General features: G+C 41.9%; 2 protein-coding genes across 7 annotated transcripts; one reads left to right on the plus strand and one right to left on the minus strand.

Annotated features, from left to right (window-relative positions):
* The first annotated feature begins 197 nt into the window (after nucleotides 1-197).
* LOC117454864 (uncharacterized) lies at nucleotides 198-17,232 on the plus strand. Of its 6 annotated transcripts, XR_011644123.1 has the most exons (7): nucleotides 199-500; nucleotides 4,802-5,161; nucleotides 5,817-5,927; nucleotides 11,186-11,241; nucleotides 11,599-11,647; nucleotides 14,863-14,912; nucleotides 15,743-15,780. XR_011644123.1 is itself a non-coding variant. In XM_071204780.1 (6 exons), the coding sequence occupies exons 1-5, from the start codon at nucleotides 464-466 to the stop codon at nucleotides 11,602-11,604; spliced, it is 570 nt and encodes a 189-aa protein (XP_071060881.1). In that variant the 5' UTR covers nucleotides 199-463; the 3' UTR covers nucleotides 11,605-11,647; nucleotides 12,983-13,520. The 6 variants fall into 6 exon arrangements, 3 of the variants coding, with proteins under 3 accessions (XP_071060881.1, XP_033950021.1, XP_033950022.1); XR_011644121.1 differs by having other exon boundaries at nucleotides 198-500; nucleotides 11,186-11,647; XM_071204780.1 differs by lacking the exons at nucleotides 14,863-14,912; nucleotides 15,743-15,780 and adding an exon at nucleotides 12,983-13,520.
* LOC117454863 (uncharacterized) lies at nucleotides 7,143-14,037 on the minus strand. The gene is made up of 2 exons (XM_034094128.2): nucleotides 13,535-14,037; nucleotides 7,143-7,996 (listed from the first exon to the last, which is right to left on the minus strand). The coding sequence occupies exons 1-2, from the start codon at nucleotides 13,847-13,849 to the stop codon at nucleotides 7,490-7,492; spliced, it is 822 nt and encodes a 273-aa protein (XP_033950019.1). The 5' UTR covers nucleotides 13,850-14,037; the 3' UTR covers nucleotides 7,143-7,489.
* Nucleotides 17,233-17,383: the final 151 nt, after the last annotated feature.

Raw genomic sequence — 17,383 nt, forward strand, 5'->3', positions numbered from 1 at the left:
TGTGTGTGTGTGTGTGTGTGTGTGTGTGTGTGTGTGTGTGTGTGTGTGTGTGTGTGTGTGTGTGTGTGTGTGTGTGCGTGTGTGTGTGGGAGTGTGTGGAGGGGATTTCTCGCCGCTTAATACGTTCTTGCTTTATACGCCCTTTTGAAGTATTGTTTATTTTGAAGTATTTCCGGTTTTGTTCCATGCCGATACTTTGACGGATCTCCGCAGAAACGAAACCCAAGGGCTGCAGGCAGCTCCATCACTTTCAGTCTGTGTAAGAGAGTGTATTTGTGTGTTTGTGTGTGTTTGCGTGCGTGTTTGTGCGTGTTTCCGTTTTCTGCTATAATAAAGATGTTGGTGGTCTCTCAGCGTGCCCTGCATGGAAATAAAGTCCCCTCTCACTTCCTCCCAATGAAATAACTGTGTGTTACTTATTGAACAGACCAGTCCTCCTGCAGCCAGCTGTATCTGTTATTAGATGATGGCAGGTGTCGTACGGATCCTCACCTTCATTTGTGAGTTAACTTCATATTTTAATATTTATTTTCTGGTTTAAATGCAAGCATGGCTCCAGCTTCACATGTTCTCTATACATCAAATTGAAGGGCATGCGAATTACTTCCCAGGTGCTCTATAGAGCAATGCAAGGTATTTGGAATTAGATGAGCCTTAACTTGAAAGATTTGGTTTTTACGTATTACTGTTTTGTTTATGATGTTTATGCGCATGATGTTGACTCATAACATGTGGAGTCAAGTGGTTGTTGTGAAGTCACAGCCCAAATAACCAAAGCTAAACTGAAAGAAAAACAATTGGCAGGACTGACTCAGAAATCCTTTATTCGTGCCACAGCGGGAACATGGTTTAATGTATGGACCCTCAGGGGGTCAGAGGGCATGACCTTGTCCCTGAGGTACGTCCTCTTCATGCAGACTCTGAGTGTTGAAACTTGGGGTAGTCCTTGTGTAAAACAAAATACGATCATTATCACACCTCAATACGTTTCTGAAATAGTTCCTCAGCACAAAATACCAACAAAACAAGATTTAGACATTTCTTTTTGATGAGATCCCGTTTAAAAAAAACGTTTTGGGGAATAATTTTTTGTTTTGGGATTTTTCACCAACGAAAACCTGAGTTATAAGAAACAACATTAAAAAAATAAACATGAGTTTACCCAGCAGAACATTTTCTGTACTATTCCTTTAATTATTGTATGACTGCTAGATTTACAGAAGGACCCATTGCTAGGGTCGTGACCCCAGGTTGGGAGCTACTAGTGATCTTAAATGGTAACGTATTTTTGAAACATTTTTTGTTATAATTATTGAAATACTAATATCACAACATCAATCAAATGCTTAAAATGCTACCCCCATTTAAATCAGTTCATCAAGACTTTCTCCATTCTTCTTCTTTGTATGGAGGCATATGAGGAAAAAAGATTTCCTCTCAAATTCAAGGTCACACGGGTGATTGATATACAGATTATTTTGTGGGTGAGAGTTCCCTTATATTGGAACCCAGGGGCCTCAACTATGACCAAGAGTACAGCACAGAGGTGTGCACACACTTTTGGCCACATCTTGTTCTTACAGAGTGGTGCAGTGATGACGTGTTTTGTTGGCTGAACTAGAAGTTAGCATTGGAAGGGGTTCCACGATCTTTGGGGGTATTTAAGGGGACCAGGGACAGTTGTAACACTTTTTGGGTTTTCCCCATTAAGTAAAAAAACATTTACATTAGGATGGCCATTTTGCTATTGTTATGGTTTGGGAAAGGGAGGACCGAAAAGCAGACTGCAAAAAAAAGGTAAATTGATCTAGAAAAACAAAAGCGAGCTTTATTTTAAAAGCTGATTGCAAAAACACAAAGGAAGCACAAGGAAGATATCATACAAAAAAGCTGACGAAGACTGACATGGAGGGAGACGGGAAAAACAAACAATGAACCGACACCGAACACAGGAAGAGACAAGACTAAATACAGGGAGGGGTAATCACGAGACGAGAAGCAGCCGGGCAGGGGAGGAGAAACACGAGGGCCACAGGTGAACACAATCAGACAATCAGACACACCAGGGAAACTAACGACAGGAGGAGAACACAGGGAGAGGGCCAGACAAGAAACCAGGGGAAAACATGACAGGGAGAACAGAAGCGCAAAATAACCCCACAACTAGACACAACCAAACTCAAACCCTGACAGCTATATTATACATTCTCAATGTGTCAACTACTGAAACACTGAAACAATGTATTTAAGTGTTTTTATGAAATAAGTACAGGTTGGAAAACGTATTTAAAAACAGTCACTCTGTTACAACCATCCCAGTGTACAGGGAGGGTTGTAACATGTTAATAACGGTTACCTTTTTTCACACTACATCACAAAACATAAGGAAAGCTGTCAAATTCCAAGATGTTTCACACATCCTCCAACAAGCAATGCACAATGAACACAACTTAAAACAGAACACCAGATGGAATGAATCTGATTCACAGTTGTGTCAGGTGTAAAAGTCACTTCCATCTGTGCAGTCCTTGTGTGCCCAGGCTTTACAGGAGCAACACTGCAGCCAGATCTCCTTGGACCTGGAGTATGGAGTAGCTGCAGGCACACAATGCAGTATTGAGCTTCATCTCCATCAGATGAGTCCTGAATCTTCTGCTTCTTGTTGTTTTGTTTTTTTGTTGCAGAAATTCATTTTCTCTTCGCTTTAGAGACTTGTTTGTGTTAGACTTTTTTTTTTCAGCTTCGAGTAGATTTTTTATAGGAGTGTCTGTGAGGACAGCGGTTTCTCTTCTTTTTCTCCCCTTTGTGGTCCGTATTACCGTCCCAGGACCACCAGTCATGTTTTCACCCCCAGTGAACCTGCCTGATTGCTAGCTTGACCCATATTTAGCAAAAACAGAAACAGTGATTCTAATAATACTAGTTTGGATTCATAGACATTTGACCTCAAGACAGTCCAAAAAAGACATCATATCATTTTTAACATTTTTGTACCTCAGAAACACACTTTTGCTGATATCTTTCGCGAGAGATTTAAACGTGGCTCCTTTTTTTCACAGCGATCTTTCGATCTAACTGAGCATGTGCAGAGTGAGTTTCATCACTCTAGCTTGTTTGTGATTCGAGATATTGAAGGCGTTAACTTACAACTGTCCCGTGTTACAACTGTCCCTGGTCTCCCTACTCCACAAACAAATTAATATTGTAAGCTTGTAAAACTTCACACCTTATTCAGGGTCTCTAACCAAAGATTAATCATTGACACGAGCTAAGAGAGCCCAAAAGTGCTACAATGCTAACTAACAGTGGCGGCTGGTGGAAAATATTTTTGGTGGGGCTATTGACAGAGTCAGTAAAAAAGTTATTTTTGGGAGAAATGACCCCTTAAATTAGGACTTCTGGTGATGTAATGGCGCGTTTCCAGTGCAGCGCGGAGCTCGCTTTAATGCTGCGTTCAGACCGGACGCGATGCGAATATTCGCTTCGCTCTAAACGCTCCTATCGCATCGCTCTAATCGCTCGAGTTTCACCGCGGCTGCCAGCTGTGTTTACTCGCATCATTCAAACAAGACGCGCTGGCTCGGGAGCTACAACTACAACAACATGAACATATTTTACCGTTATTTAATTGTAATACACGTTTCTAAATGATGCCGACGTAACAACATACTGATACCGGTTAGTAAAAACCATGAATTAATGCTTTGACAAGTCTGCAGACAGACGGCAGGCGAAAAACCTTTTAGAATGCTTGTTTTCTGAATGGAGCTTGGCTAAGCTAACGCTATATATGCTCCGACCGTCCACACTCACAACAACGGCCTACAGACATAAATAAACCAGCGACGGTATTCTCCATGACACAGACAGTCTGTGGTTTGTACTTGTTTAACTGTTGTCTAGTTTCTGAACAGATCGTATCTGTCCCCGGCTGTTTGAAGAGCAAGCATGTGAAACAAAAGATAGCATTTACCTGTTTGCATCCAGCTAGCCATGTGAGAAGCCTTGTTGATACGTTTTGTCTTTTTCACGAGCCTGCTGTGATATATACAAATCGGGTTGGTCCGGTCCAAGGTCTTTAAGTATCAATTTATCTCCCAAACTTCTCCTTTCAAAAGGATTGGAGAGTAGCTCTTGGGCGGACCGAGGTTCCGGCGACTCCACCTGCACACCATTCTCATCCAAATACTGCGTCACCTTGGTCACTCACGAGTCTAAAAAACAACTCACGTCAACGCACGTAAGCAACATGGGCGCCAACGTGAGCGCCCACGTGACCAAAATATTTGACGGCGCTGATTGCCTGAAATTATGTTTCGGCGGCACAGTTTACTATTGAGACTTTTGCAACCTGCTGGTTGCTGCTGTTTCGCTCGGGGGCTCTGCCCCGTAATGATAAACTAATGCCATGGGCAAGGCCAGGCAGGAAACGGGTGACTTATCAGTAACTTTAGACATCGTAACACAATTTTAAACGAGATTGTATTGTAGATTATACATTTTTGTGATACCAATTGTATGATATTTACCTTGTTCATTAAAAATTAAAATATAAAATATATATTTTTTTTAAATATATATTTTTAAAATATATATATTTTTATTTAATATATATATATATTTTTAATTTTGTATCTGGCAAGAGGTGGGGCGGCGCCCCTAGCGCCCCTATGGGCCGGCCGCCACTGCTAACTAATTTCCGCGTTTTGGGACTCATTCCTGCACCTCTATATTTTTCACTCCAATACTTAGTAACATGTTAGCATCAGCCTCATAGTCTGACTTCCTCACCTCTCCTCAGGTGTTGCAGGATGTCACCAATCTTCAGCCGGACCTGTTCTCCACCCTGCCCTTGTAGTCCAGGCGGGACAGAACGTCTCGCTGACCTGTAACATGACGTCGTGCCTGGAGTTCACCTGGTACGTTGTGCGCTCCAATCAGCTGCTGCCTCTGCTGACGGTCACAGAAAGTAAACTGAAAGACATTACTGTGTCCTTCAATGCGGCAGTAAGTCGCTTCGGCACAAGTGGGGAAATGGAGAACGGCACGCAGACTCTGCACATCCTCCAGGCAGAGGAGCAGGACGCCGGGCTTTATTTCTGCTCTGGACGCTGCTCCGGAGCCACTCATGTTAACAGAGGGATGCATCTCGTTGTTGATGGTAAGATTGTTATTTTTTCAACCTGAATATTCCCATCGAGATTTTGAAATATTGTTGTACAAGGGAGGTCATGACAGCAGCAGCACAGAACATTTCACATATAGCCGACAAATAAATAAAAAACATGTCTATGAAGTGTTTTTCTCAAAATGCCAAACAGATCAGCCGTTCTAGCCATGCCTCGTCATATCCCTCTGTTTCACTTCCTGTTTCTAAAGTGCTGATTTGGGGTATAAAGCTTTAAAAAAAATAAAATTGATAACAAATAAAAAAGGAGGGTCTGAGCTCATGCGGGACCCGGCAGCTACTGTCTAAACTAAATGCTGCATTTTCTAATTGTTTAAGGTAGGGTTCATTAAAAAAGCAGTTTGCAAAATGTGCATTTAGTTTTAAAACTGTCAAGTGTCCCTCAAAAAGGGATTCAGCTTTTAAACATCCCTGTTTCGCACATGGAAATAACCACCAGTACCAAAACAATGCAAGAAGCATTCCTTTGTTGATTGCTCCATAGTTACCTTGGAGTCTTTTCGCACTTATCCGATCAATAATATTTCAGAAACATTGAATAATGGGAGTTATTCCAATAAAAGCCTTGAACCTTGTTCTAAAGGATAATCCAGCAGTCAGTGAACTCGTCCTGTACTTTGTGTTCCAGGAGTGGACGGGCTGTCAGCAGGGCAGCCATGTTGGAGTGTGTGGATGTGGGTTCTTCCTGCTGGACTAGTCCTCGGCTGCATCCTCATCGCTGGACTTTGCTGGTGCACAGGTGTGTGCTTGCTTGTGTGTGTGTGTGTGTGTGTGTGTGTGTGTGTGTGTGTGTGTGTGTGTGTGTGTCTGTCATGTGCGTGTGTCCTCCATCGTTGTGATTGACGGAAGGGCAATGTGTGGAAAGTGTCTCCCCCTAGTGGTGGAAAGTACTCAGCACATGTACTCAAAACAACTGTTTGAGCACGAGATTTAGGTACTTGTACTTTAAGGTTTTGTTGAGAACTTCATTCTGATCGGTCCATTAAGACACTCTACGGTCTTTTATTTATTTTTAGCAGACGCTGGTAAGGATAACAGACTGTTGCTATGGATGCAGTTTGGACTCAAGAACACAGAGACCAGACTATTTCTTAAAGCTAAAATGATAAAATACATTTTAAATCAATATTTCATGTCAAATTATGGATTGTTTCAGTAAGTAGCTTTGTAATAAGTGAGAAAGTTGGCCATTATTGTAATTTAAGAGCGCTGTGTGAACATTATCCTTTCTTTATCATGTAGTTTTTACTCAACAAAATGTATAAGAACAGCGCTTTTTTACTAGTTACTTTACAGAATCTAACTATTTATACGACATAATTAATTATAATAAATAAAGTGATGCTTACACATCCCTCCAAAGTTATAATCCTATAATGTAATACATGTGGTTCTGAAATTGGCAATGTATTATCATCCCTGAAGAGAACACATATCACCTTGTTAAATACTACGATATAAAATACGTAAGCACCTCCGACACACGGATCTGCACAGAATATATTTACACCGAACTATTCAGACATACAAGAACTGGAAAAACTGATTCAAGCGCAACACATCTGAGTGTGCCCCCCCATTAATGGATGTGTAGTCTTATCGGATATATGGACAACAAAACTGGAAAATGAAAGCAACACTAATGAGACAATAACTGAAATAAAAGTAACGATGCTATAAAAAAAACCTCATAAATTGACCAGGTAATGAATTCAGTTAAATGGTCAAATCATTTTGTGCAAAGAAGAAGAAAACAATCTATTAAAATGTTCTTCTTTAAATTAATTACATTAATTGAATTTCACTACTTTGTCAAAAGTGTTCTCATTAGGCAGAACTAATGTCCCCTACTGTAAAGAGAAACATATAGTTCACCACTAGATGACACCATGAATAAAACCACTTCTTTATATTTACTGCATGCTAAATGTTTACAAAGTAAACCACCGCCAGATGTTCATTAACATTTTATTTTCTTGTAATTACACTGATCAATCGCAACACTGTTGTGTTACATAAGGTTCAAATGATAAGGCTACCAACTAAGGCAGCTTAATGTAGCATAGGACCACAGGAAGTCCCCGAGTGAAGTAAGGTTGCCAGTTGAGAAAAGAAAAAAGAAAAGCTAAGAATAAAGGCTGTACTGGTTTGTTGGCTCTTCCTACAGACACCACACACAGGAACATGAACCTGATTTCAGAGGGCGAGAGAATCATCTCTGTGAGGTTGTTAGTTTGTATTTAAGGACGCTCAAGGTTAATGAAGTGCCTGGGTAACTATAAAGAAGTGCGTTAAGCGGGGTCAGGCCTGCCTCAGCAGCAGCCCGTACGGGCGGATGGACTCCTGCACCATGGCCCTCTTCTCCACATCGCTGCAGTCTTTGGGGACGTAGACCAGCCAGGTGTTCTCCCTCTGGCACTCCTTTCTCTTCTCCGGGTTGATGCGGTTCTGGAGAACCACTTTGTACGTCTTCCCGTCCACTTTGGACTTGAACCTCCGGCAGTACTTCTCTGCCATCTTGATATCTGGGGTGGAGTACACCCCTTGACCCCTTGTCTCCCCGGTGACCAGACTAGCTGCGGCGGCATCTAGAAACTTTGGCGTGTCTTCGGGGTTTCCGCCGTGGGACAGGATGATGCCGAGGGACCCGTCCATGTTCTTTGCGTGGTAGGAGACGGGCCAGGAGTCTGTCCCCATCCCCAGCCAGACATCGTCATCGTACTTCTTGGTGACCCGCAGGGCGAAGCGCTTCCACCCGCAGGGCCGGATGTACGGCTCCCCGCCCCGCAGGAACGCCTTGTTACCGTCCTGTAAGAGGAACATGCTATTATGCTACGTGCTAATCGCAACATTTGCTGCATCACTTCCTCCCTCACTCTCTCTGTCTTTCCTTCCCTCCCTTGCTAACTTCCTCCCTCACTCTCTCTGTCTTTCCTTCCCTCCCTTGCTAACTTCCTCCCTCACTCTCTCTGTCTTTCCTTCCCTCCCTTGCTAACTTCCTCCCTCACTCTCTCTGTCTTTCCTTCCCTCCCTTGCTAACTTCCTCCCTCACTCTCTCTGTCTTTCCTTCCCTCCCTTGCTAACTTCCTCCCTCACTATCTCACCTATACTCACTCCCCCCCCTTACTGACTCACCTTCTCCCTCCCTTGCTTATTACCTCACTTTCCTCCCTTACTTACTTACTCGAACGCTGGTCCCTCACCCTTTACTTTCATTCGCTCCCTGGCCCCTGCAGAGTGCATGTGAAAGTGTTTTCTCCTGGAGTGTGATAATTAACCCTACATTCTCCTGTGTGTGTGTGTGTGTGTGTGTGTGTGTGTGTGTGTGTGTGTGTGTGTGTGTGTGTGTGTGTGTGTGTGTGTGTGTGTGTGTGTGTGTGTGTGTGTGTGTGTGTGTGGTGTGTGTGTGTGTGTGTGTGTGTGTGTGTGTGTGTGTGTGTGTGTGTGTGTGTGTGTGTGTGAGTGTGTGTGTGTGTGTGTGTGTGTGTGTGTGTGTGGTGTGTGTGTGTGTGTGTGTGTGTGTGTGTGTGTGTGTGTGTGTGTGTGTGTGTGTGTGTGTGTGTGTGTGTGTGTGTGTGTGTGTGTGTGGTGTGTGCGTGTGTGTGTGTGTGTTCCCTTCCTCACTACAGTAAAGCTACATTGCGCTAGCAAAAGACAAACACTTTCAGTCATGACTTTATTGTGAGGCGAAGTCCCTCCCCTTCCGGTGGACCTCCATGGGACCTTATTTCGGAAAAAGTATGTATTGAAGTCAATGGAGAGAGAAAGATTATCTTTCGATCCCGTTTGAATTGTGCCACGAATTACACACATGATGTTTGTCAATTTAAAAGATAACTTTGCAAGTAAAAAAAAAAAATGATGTGTGGAAAAACTGTGAAGTAACACATGTGTTTGTGTGAAACCGCTCAATGAACTACATCTCCGGTCTCGCAGAACAACACACGTCACCAAGATGGCCGTCACGTTGGAACATTTCACCTCTTTATTTCAGAACGAGGCGAAAAGTATTAAAAGAGGTGAAAATCACTACAAGTCTGGGCACGTTGAGAACTGTACGTACACACAAGGGGAGTTAGTCGGTTCCGTGAGAGCCAGCATGCGGACCGGCTATAGAAGGTTTCGGTGAGTAGCACGAGTGTAATGTGTAATGTGTAATGTGTAATGTGTAACTTACTCTGGGATTTGTAGTCTTTCTAGTTGCGTATTTTTCACAGTCTTATATTTCAACAGTTTTAAGACAAACTGTGACTTTTCTGACATGGAAATGATTTTTTAAATTGACAAACATCATATGTGTAATTCATGGCACAATTCAAACGGGATCCAAAGATAATCTTTCTCTCTCCATTGACTTCAATACATACTTTTTCCGAAATAAGGTCCCATGGGGCGGAAGTAGATGGGCGGGACTTCGCCTCTCTATAAATACTATATCAGGTCAGTCAATAAATCAAAGTTTATTTATAGCCTAATATCATACATTTTACATTTTTCTCAGGGGGCTTTTCAGTTTATACAGTATATGGATACTTAACCCGTCATTTAATAATATCACCAGTATTCTACATATTAGTTTAAAATGAAGGAAGAGATTAATAACCCTTGGGTGGTGTTCATATTTGTGTTACTCAGCCAGTGTTCGTGGGTCGCTGCCTTTTTGGGCTTCAATTCAACATAATCAAACTATTTTATGTTAAAACAGCACATGGTTCATATTTGCCCTTTTACATTTCTTAGACCACATGAATGAATGAAAGTGCTACTTGTGTTTTGCCCGCTGACCGGCTGGTCCTGTGGCTCGTCTTTTTTTTGCTGATGCTCAATCTCATCCTCTTCTTCAAAGTCACTGTCGGACTCAGAATTCTCAGAAATGTGATCTTCACATTCTGAAACACCTTCCTCTTCCTCTACATCAGGGGGGTCAAACTCAAATACTCAGTGGGCCAAAATAAAAAGTGGGTGCTAGTGGAGGGCCGGACTGGTTCAATGTTTCTTGCAGAACGTATTGAAATGAACTTATTGCACGTATTACACCTGGAACTAACAAAGCTTCAATGATTGTCTATTAAAACAACATTAAATAATCAGTTGCATTCATTTCTCATGGCTCGATCTGCAGCTCCTCCAGAGTCATTTCTTATGAGTACATTCTCCCACAGCTCGATCTGCAGCTCCTCCAGAGTCACTTCTTATGAGTACATTCTCCCACAGGCCAACAACAGCTTCAACAAAACTATTGCCCTCAAAGAGAAACCAAACATGCCCTGCTGTCGTGAGAGAAAGTGCAGAAGGAAGCATCCATTGAGCTCAGTGTGCTGCTCTGGGATGCTAGCTCAGATACTTGGCATCTCATCAGGGTGCAAGGTCATCAATGTTTGGGGTCCGGCTCTGAGCGGAGGAGACCCTCAGGATGGAGGGAAGGTGCAATATACCGGCGGGCCAGATCTAATAGGAATTACAAATTATCCTGCGGGCCAAAATTAAATCCACCAAGGGCCTGATTTGGCCCCCGGGCCTTGAGTTTGACACATGTGCTCTACATCATCATCAAATGGTTCTCTCTCTTCCAAAACCATTTGCAAGTCATTGAAAATGTGTTCTGATGTTCTTCATAGAAGATGAGCGAAGGCCATTGAGTGTGTGTTTGAAAAGCAAATTTATCATATCATTTTTCTTTAGCTAAATAATGAAAACGGGTCCCACAGACCTGAACACCATGCAAGGGTTAAAGGACGACGCTGAAGTTGGCTTCCGATTCAGAGCATCCGATTCGGCAGTTAAGGGGAAAGTTAAGGGACATTTAATTTACGGCGCTGAGCGAACAATCCTCCGTGTTGGAACCTCTTAAATCGCTGCATAGCAGATTTATCTGGACTGGATTATCCCAGAGAGGCTAAAGATTCTTTATAACACAGTTTCAGATTTGTGAAACCTTTATTCTATTTGTGAAAATACAAACAAGGGAGATTTCAGTGCTTTTTTTTTTACATGTAGACCACCTTAGACCAGGTCCTGATCTGAAACCACTAGACCTACACTCATCAAATCGGGTAAGTATGGACAGCTAATTAAGGAAGAATAAAGTCTTTACTTCTCAAATGTATTATAATTTTTTGTTGCAAATAAAAATTCAACAGATAAGTAGGTATACTTATATAAACTTACAGTAATGTATTTACAGTTGCAGGCACAACATTTCAACAGGAAATTAAATATAGTCTATAACTAGCATTGTTCAAGTTTATTTTAAGCAACAAGCTTTGTTTGCCTAATTACAGTGTGTCATCTTGAGTACTAGGATTGCTTGGAATGTGAAAAACATTGCAAGATTAGAAAATAACACTTTGGTAACAATGGTATGAGAAAGTTGGTTCATTGTAATCCTGCCTTCTCATCTTCATATTTAGCTTTAGGACAAAGCAGCAGAAGCTGTTCAGAGTGGATGAAAGACTGAAGGTTAGCCTTTCTCTTTATCTCATGAACCTGAATTTCTTTAACATCTCTTTCATGTTTGTGTTTGCTATGAAACAGAATTTAAGATACGAAAACTAGCTAAAGAATTATCACCTAAATGAGGAGCATACACTTATTTTTTATTTATTGATTCATTTGTTTAACAGGGACAGTGCACATTAATTAAGGCTGCGGCCCCACGAGGACGAAAACGGCTAAACGCATAGGATTAACGTAAACGCAATCGCAAACGGCTTCCGTCCACATGCAATAATTATCCGGATAGTGTCTGCCCACATGAGACCGCTCCGTTTAGCTCCAACCGCTGGAGAAGCTGCAGTACATATGCAGAGCCTGTAGGTGGCGCTGTAACTTCCTCCACAAAAGCAGCGAAGAAGCATGGTTGTCATGGTTGCCCTTCTGTTTATTCTCCGCGGTGGGGGCCGAGGGAACCGGGCAGAGTTTTTCGCCGGTCAGCGTGTATTAAAGTTGAAATCTTCCGGACAAAATGATAAAAGTGCCGGTCAAAGGTCTTCTTTGTTATTTATTGAGCTTTAAAACAAATGAATAACGACTCTATATAATATAATGATAAAATACACGGAGCCTCTCTTTTTCCTCCCTCTCTTCGGACAGCGCCAGTGTCTGTCTCATGCAGCAGCTGATCCAGTAATCAGTGACCCGGCCGACTGTAAACATAAACATATTTATAACTAGTTTAGGGAGTTTGAGAGGTCATTAAAATAGCTAAGGGTGATGATCTGACCGCCATTGTTGTTGTTGTTGGTGGCGAAACACTTCAGCACTGGCGCGGGGTAAGCGGAGGTGAGCGGGAGAGGTGGGGAGAGGCGGGGCTATTGCGCAATCACTATCAGTGATCTGAAAATGTCCGTATAGGGCGCACACACGGAGCTGTTTGACCCCCCAGAGAGTGGCGTATGCATTTCTATCCACCTTGGGACCCGTTGTCGTTTCCTCAGTCGTTTAGTGCCGTATTCGGTCGTCCTCGTGTGGCCGAACGGTCTATATGACACTAAACAGTAACGCAAACGACCTAATTCGTCCTCGTGGGGCCGCAGCCTAACATTCCTGTAAATGTGCCAGAGTTAGCCAAGAGGCTATTTTTCATCTGTTGTCCCTGGACAGATTTTATAAGTGAACCTAAAACAAATTTCATTTAAACAAGTAAATACAATCAAATTAAAACATGCAACATACATTACTGGAATACTTAAATAAATAAAAAGACAGAACAATAAAACAAAACAAAAGAACATGTTGTGACGACCCCTCCCCCTTCTGCCTGTCTGTGCTCCCTGCCTTGCTGTCCTCTGGCAGGTACTGGCAGTGTCGTCCTGTTTGTGCCCGCCCATCTAGAGGCGGAGCCTCAAGAAGGCATAAAGGCTTGCCCAGCTGGGAGGTTCACTTTCTGATCCTGATCTGCTGCAGCAACCTCAGCCTTCCACCTGTGTTTGTATTTTCACAAATAGAATAAAGGTTTCACAAATCTGAAACTGTGTTATAAAGAATCTTTAGACTCTCTGGGATAATCCAGTCCAGATTTGATGAATGTAGGTCTAGTGGTTTTAGATCAGGACCTGGTCTAATGTGGTCAGGATGCGAAAAAAGCACTGAAATCTCCCTTTTTTAATTTTCACAAATAGAATAAAGGTTTCACAAATCTGAAACTGTGTTATAAAGAATCTCTAGACTCTCTGGGATAATCCAGTCCAGATAAATCTGCTATGCAGCGATTTAAGAGGTTCAAACACGGAGGATTGTTCGCTCAACGCTGTAAATTAAATGTCCCTTAACGTTCCCCTTAACTGCCGAATCGGATGCTCTGAATCGGAAGCCAACTTCAGCGTCGTGGTTAAAGGAGAGTTTCACCTTGATGTTGGAGAAGTCGTAGTCGTACTGCGGGTGGAAGAAGTCCTCGGGGTTGATCTTCAGTTTGGTCCTGTGGCTCTCCTGGGGCCCTTCCGTCAGCGCAGGGGGGGAGCTGTACAGGTCCTCCCCGTCCAGGTCCTGCAGGGATAGAGACCCCAAACTGGGGTACTCCAGGGTTTTAAAGCCTTCCTGCTTGTAATACTCCTTGAGGGCCACGATGTTGACGAAGTCCTGCGGAGTGAGCGTCGAGGCCCCTAGCTCCACGGAGCAGCCGGAGAGAGCCGACAGGGCCTCCAGGACCAGAGAGTCCGCCATGGGGGTGAGGACCGCTGCCCGTGGGAACAGATCCGTCAAATACAGTATTTTTCTCTTCTCTGTTTAGGAGAAAGTGTAGAAAAGTAAACGGCGGAGCTACCGTCTGCTGCTTTGACAACAACAGCTGGCCCTGCTTTCACTTTCGTTTCCCTCTCTGTGACTCGCTGACTGGAAGCTGCTGGGCTCTCAGCCCACCGGATCATTCACCTGTATTTTATGGTGCGTGTGTGCACGCCCTGGTTAGAGAAGTTTCCACAAACAAGGAATGGGCTTTATTAGTGCAAAACATTAAAACATCTCAAGTATTACAAAGATCAGAGACATAAATATAGAATTGAATAAAATACTATACAAAAAACAAAGATATTGAATAAAAGAAAAACATGTTTGAAAAAAATACAATAAAAATGGTTCAAGAACAATATATAGAATAGGAGATTTAAAACAAAAATTATAATCTAAAAAAGATACAAGGAACACTAACATGACGGGAAGAAAAGTAAAACAATATACAAAAAGGCATAGACACAGACATATAGAATAGGGGAAAAACTGTAAGAAAAGGTAGAAAAGCATGATTATAACAGAAACAAGTATTTCATAGCAGTAGAATATAAAAACAAAACAAGATAAATAGAGGTAGTAGACACGTTTAAAAAAACAAAAAAACTATAAACAGGTATGAGACAACTACAAATAGAATAAAAGGAAACAAATGGAAAAATACTATTTACCACAAGACAACAAAATGGACATGGCAAACCTTTAAAAAAAATAGCATTACAAAGGTACAAGACATACATACATAACAGTACAACAATTTGAAGAAATGCTGGAACAACCCACAACATGCTGAAACATGTAAAAGCTGTCTTAAAAAAACAAGTTTCAGAGTCGTTGAAAATATGTTAAACTCAGTCTCAGTCCTATTTAAACTTGATTAAAACAGAAGATTTGTTTGGCAAATCAGTTTGGTAGGTGTTGTTGAACCCTCCCCCTCTCCTTGTGTTCAGGTAAACCGGCTGTTCGCTGCTGTTGTCCAACGAATCAAAAGGTCACAGAGGTCAGTATGGTGACACGTCAACAGTCCTCTTCTTCCTCTTCTTCCTCTTCTACCTTTTTTCCCCTTTTTTTGTAAATATTTCTGCTAAATGATGCTGTATATGGATCCACACAGAGGTTTCAGCTACTGTCTGACTGCTCCCAGTGCTGATATGCTGTCCCTAAAATAAAATACATATACAAATATCTACATTGATAGGCAAGAATAAATACACATTATGTAAATCCAATTCATGCATTTTGCAAAAATAAAGTCGATTTTCAAATTGATATAAAAAAAAAGAAAAATCTGCATTATATATACATACTAGTGATGTCCCATTCCTGCCAGTCCACCATCATCGCCAGATTCTTCTAACGGTATCTGCTTCAATATTGATTAAAACAGTATGTATCGGACACCTGTTTGCTGTAGCCACTTGATACCGATCCTATGGAAGCCCTGAGAGGCAAGTATCATAAGATTTGAAAAGGTATTTCCAAGTTACTTTACAAACTAATGTCTTCTGTGAAATAAGCAGGGAAACATTGTCAAAATGATTTTAAGTGTGTGTTGTTGTAATACCCATTTTGGCCGAAAGAGGGTAGTACACTGTGTTTTAATTTGTCCATTAAGTCTAAACCCAGATTCCTTTTTCACCTATTCTTAGATCATGAACAAAATAAGGCAAACTATTTAGATCAGACTTTGAACATTGCAAATCTCACATCCCTCTCAGGGCTTCCGCACATTTAGTGATACTATTGATCTGACATGAATACACGTTTCAAAGTAGGAGAATTCAACGTGGTGTTACAGAGTGGAGCTTCATTTGTTTTCTGTCTCTGCAGGAAGTGTCTATGCACTATTCCAGTCTGAAGCATGCAGACAAGCCCCGCCCTACTGGCCAAGGAGGATCAGGATTGGCGGAGGAGAACGTCATATACTCAGCGGTGTTTAGTCGCAAAAACCTGAACAGATAACTTGACTGCAGATGGAACGGCTTTTGTTTCAGTATAGAGCCTTGTGGAAAATACATATTTGTGTAAACATCCTGGGAGCTAGCTTCGTCCTGGTTCCTACGACTCGAAGCCAATAGGATTGTTCTTTTAAATGTTATGTTATTTCAGAAAACCACGGAGCCCTGAAGGGTCATAGAGACAAAAATAAAATAAAACGAGCCCACATTTTATTAATTTGTGCGCACGAGATGTCATTCGTGGCCTCAATTTAAATAAAACAAGGCCACTCTTTATTAATTCGTGCGCACGACATACTTTCTCGTTCACACAAGATACTTTCTCGTTCACACAAGATACTTTCTCGTTCACACAAGATACTTTCTCGTTCGCACGACAAAGTTACCGGTGCACCAAGTAGGAAGTGGAGCGCACAGGAAACAACCGTTTCATTGCAGACTGTTATGTTTATGTGGGAAAAAATGAGGGATATTTGGGCCCGAGGTGATGAGCTATTTGTTTAGTCTGTGAACCCGTCTGCTTTGATCTATGAGTTCATATCCGTGACTCTCACAGTATCTGCGCGCAGAGAGCTGCGCCTTCACTGTGTTTACCTTCATTAGAACAGTTCCACGTGTCACCATATTTCTGAGGCAAATCTATGCCCATACCATGCTTACAGTGAATACGAGAGGAGAAGAAGAAACATGTTCTCCCAGACAATTGCAGCTGTTCAAGCGTATTATGAGTATGATCCTGAATCTGACACTGAAGTACACAGTTTGATACCTCAGACATCTTGTTCGTCAGAGCAGGCCGAGAGCAGATGCTACTGGGGGCGCTTCGGCTAGACGACTGAAGGTATGTTGCGCCGTGTGCCAGGAGTTCAATGTAAAGCCAGCCCACATTATGCCAATGACGTCATTTATGTGGGTAAGCAGGAGAAGTGAGAGGGTTCTATTTTCTGAAACTTTTTGAGTCTCCTTTCACACCGGGGACACATATACAAAGACATGTATAAAAGACATCAACAAGTGCATTTTGCATGATAGGTCCCCTTTAAGCTATTTCCTGCATCTTCTTTCCCAAATAAAATGCAATAGACTGTGCATGTGTGTAAATAATGGTCTGCTTTGCTTTTAGTTTTATAACACATTTCTTTAGCATCTTTATAATCATTTACATACACAAATACACACGAGAATAATGTTAAAATGTTACTTTTACACTGTTACCGCTTGATAAATGAACATAAGATTATGGGCTCAGAACAGTCTCATAGCACACATGCACACAGAAGGATCCACACTTGTGTTCTTCAATGCACACTCAAATGTGTTCCGTTTCATATGCATGTAAATAAAATCCAAATACAGAAAAAAGTTTTACATGTGTATTTTTGATCCTCACATATTTGTTTTCCGTTTAAAACCTCTGCACCTGCAAACACAAACCGCTTTCTGTGTGGGTTTTTTGAGACTCCTCTGACGGTCAGCCGATTCGTACTTGTAATTGTTTCTATCTATAGCCAAT

The sequence above is a fragment of the Pseudochaenichthys georgianus genome, chromosome 11, assembly GCF_902827115.2.
Source record: "Pseudochaenichthys georgianus chromosome 11, fPseGeo1.2, whole genome shotgun sequence".
Lineage (NCBI taxonomy): Eukaryota > Metazoa > Chordata > Actinopteri > Perciformes > Channichthyidae > Pseudochaenichthys > Pseudochaenichthys georgianus.

What these genes read in the sequence shown, in the direction of transcription:
- LOC117454864 (XM_034094130.2), top strand. Translation starts at nt 464, where the DNA reads ATGATGGCAGGTGTCGTACGGATCCTCACCTTCATTT. An exon ending in ACGGATCCTCACCTTCATTT is followed by an intron (nt 501 to 4,801) that starts GTGAGTTAACTT and finishes ACCTCTCCTCAG; the next exon opens with GTGTTGCAGGATGTCACCAA. An exon ending in CGAATCAAAAGGTCACAGAG is followed by an intron (nt 14,913 to 15,742) that starts GTCAGTATGGTG and finishes CTGTCTCTGCAG; the next exon opens with GAAGTGTCTATGCACTATTC.
- LOC117454863 (XM_034094128.2), bottom strand. Translation starts at nt 13,849, where the DNA reads ATGGCGGACTCTCTGGTCCTGGAGGCCCTGTCGGCTCTCTCCGGCTGC. An exon ending in ACGACTTCTCCAACATCAAG is followed by an intron (nt 7,997 to 13,534) that starts GTGAAACTCTCC and finishes TTCCTCTTACAG; the next exon opens with GACGGTAACAAGGCGTTCCT.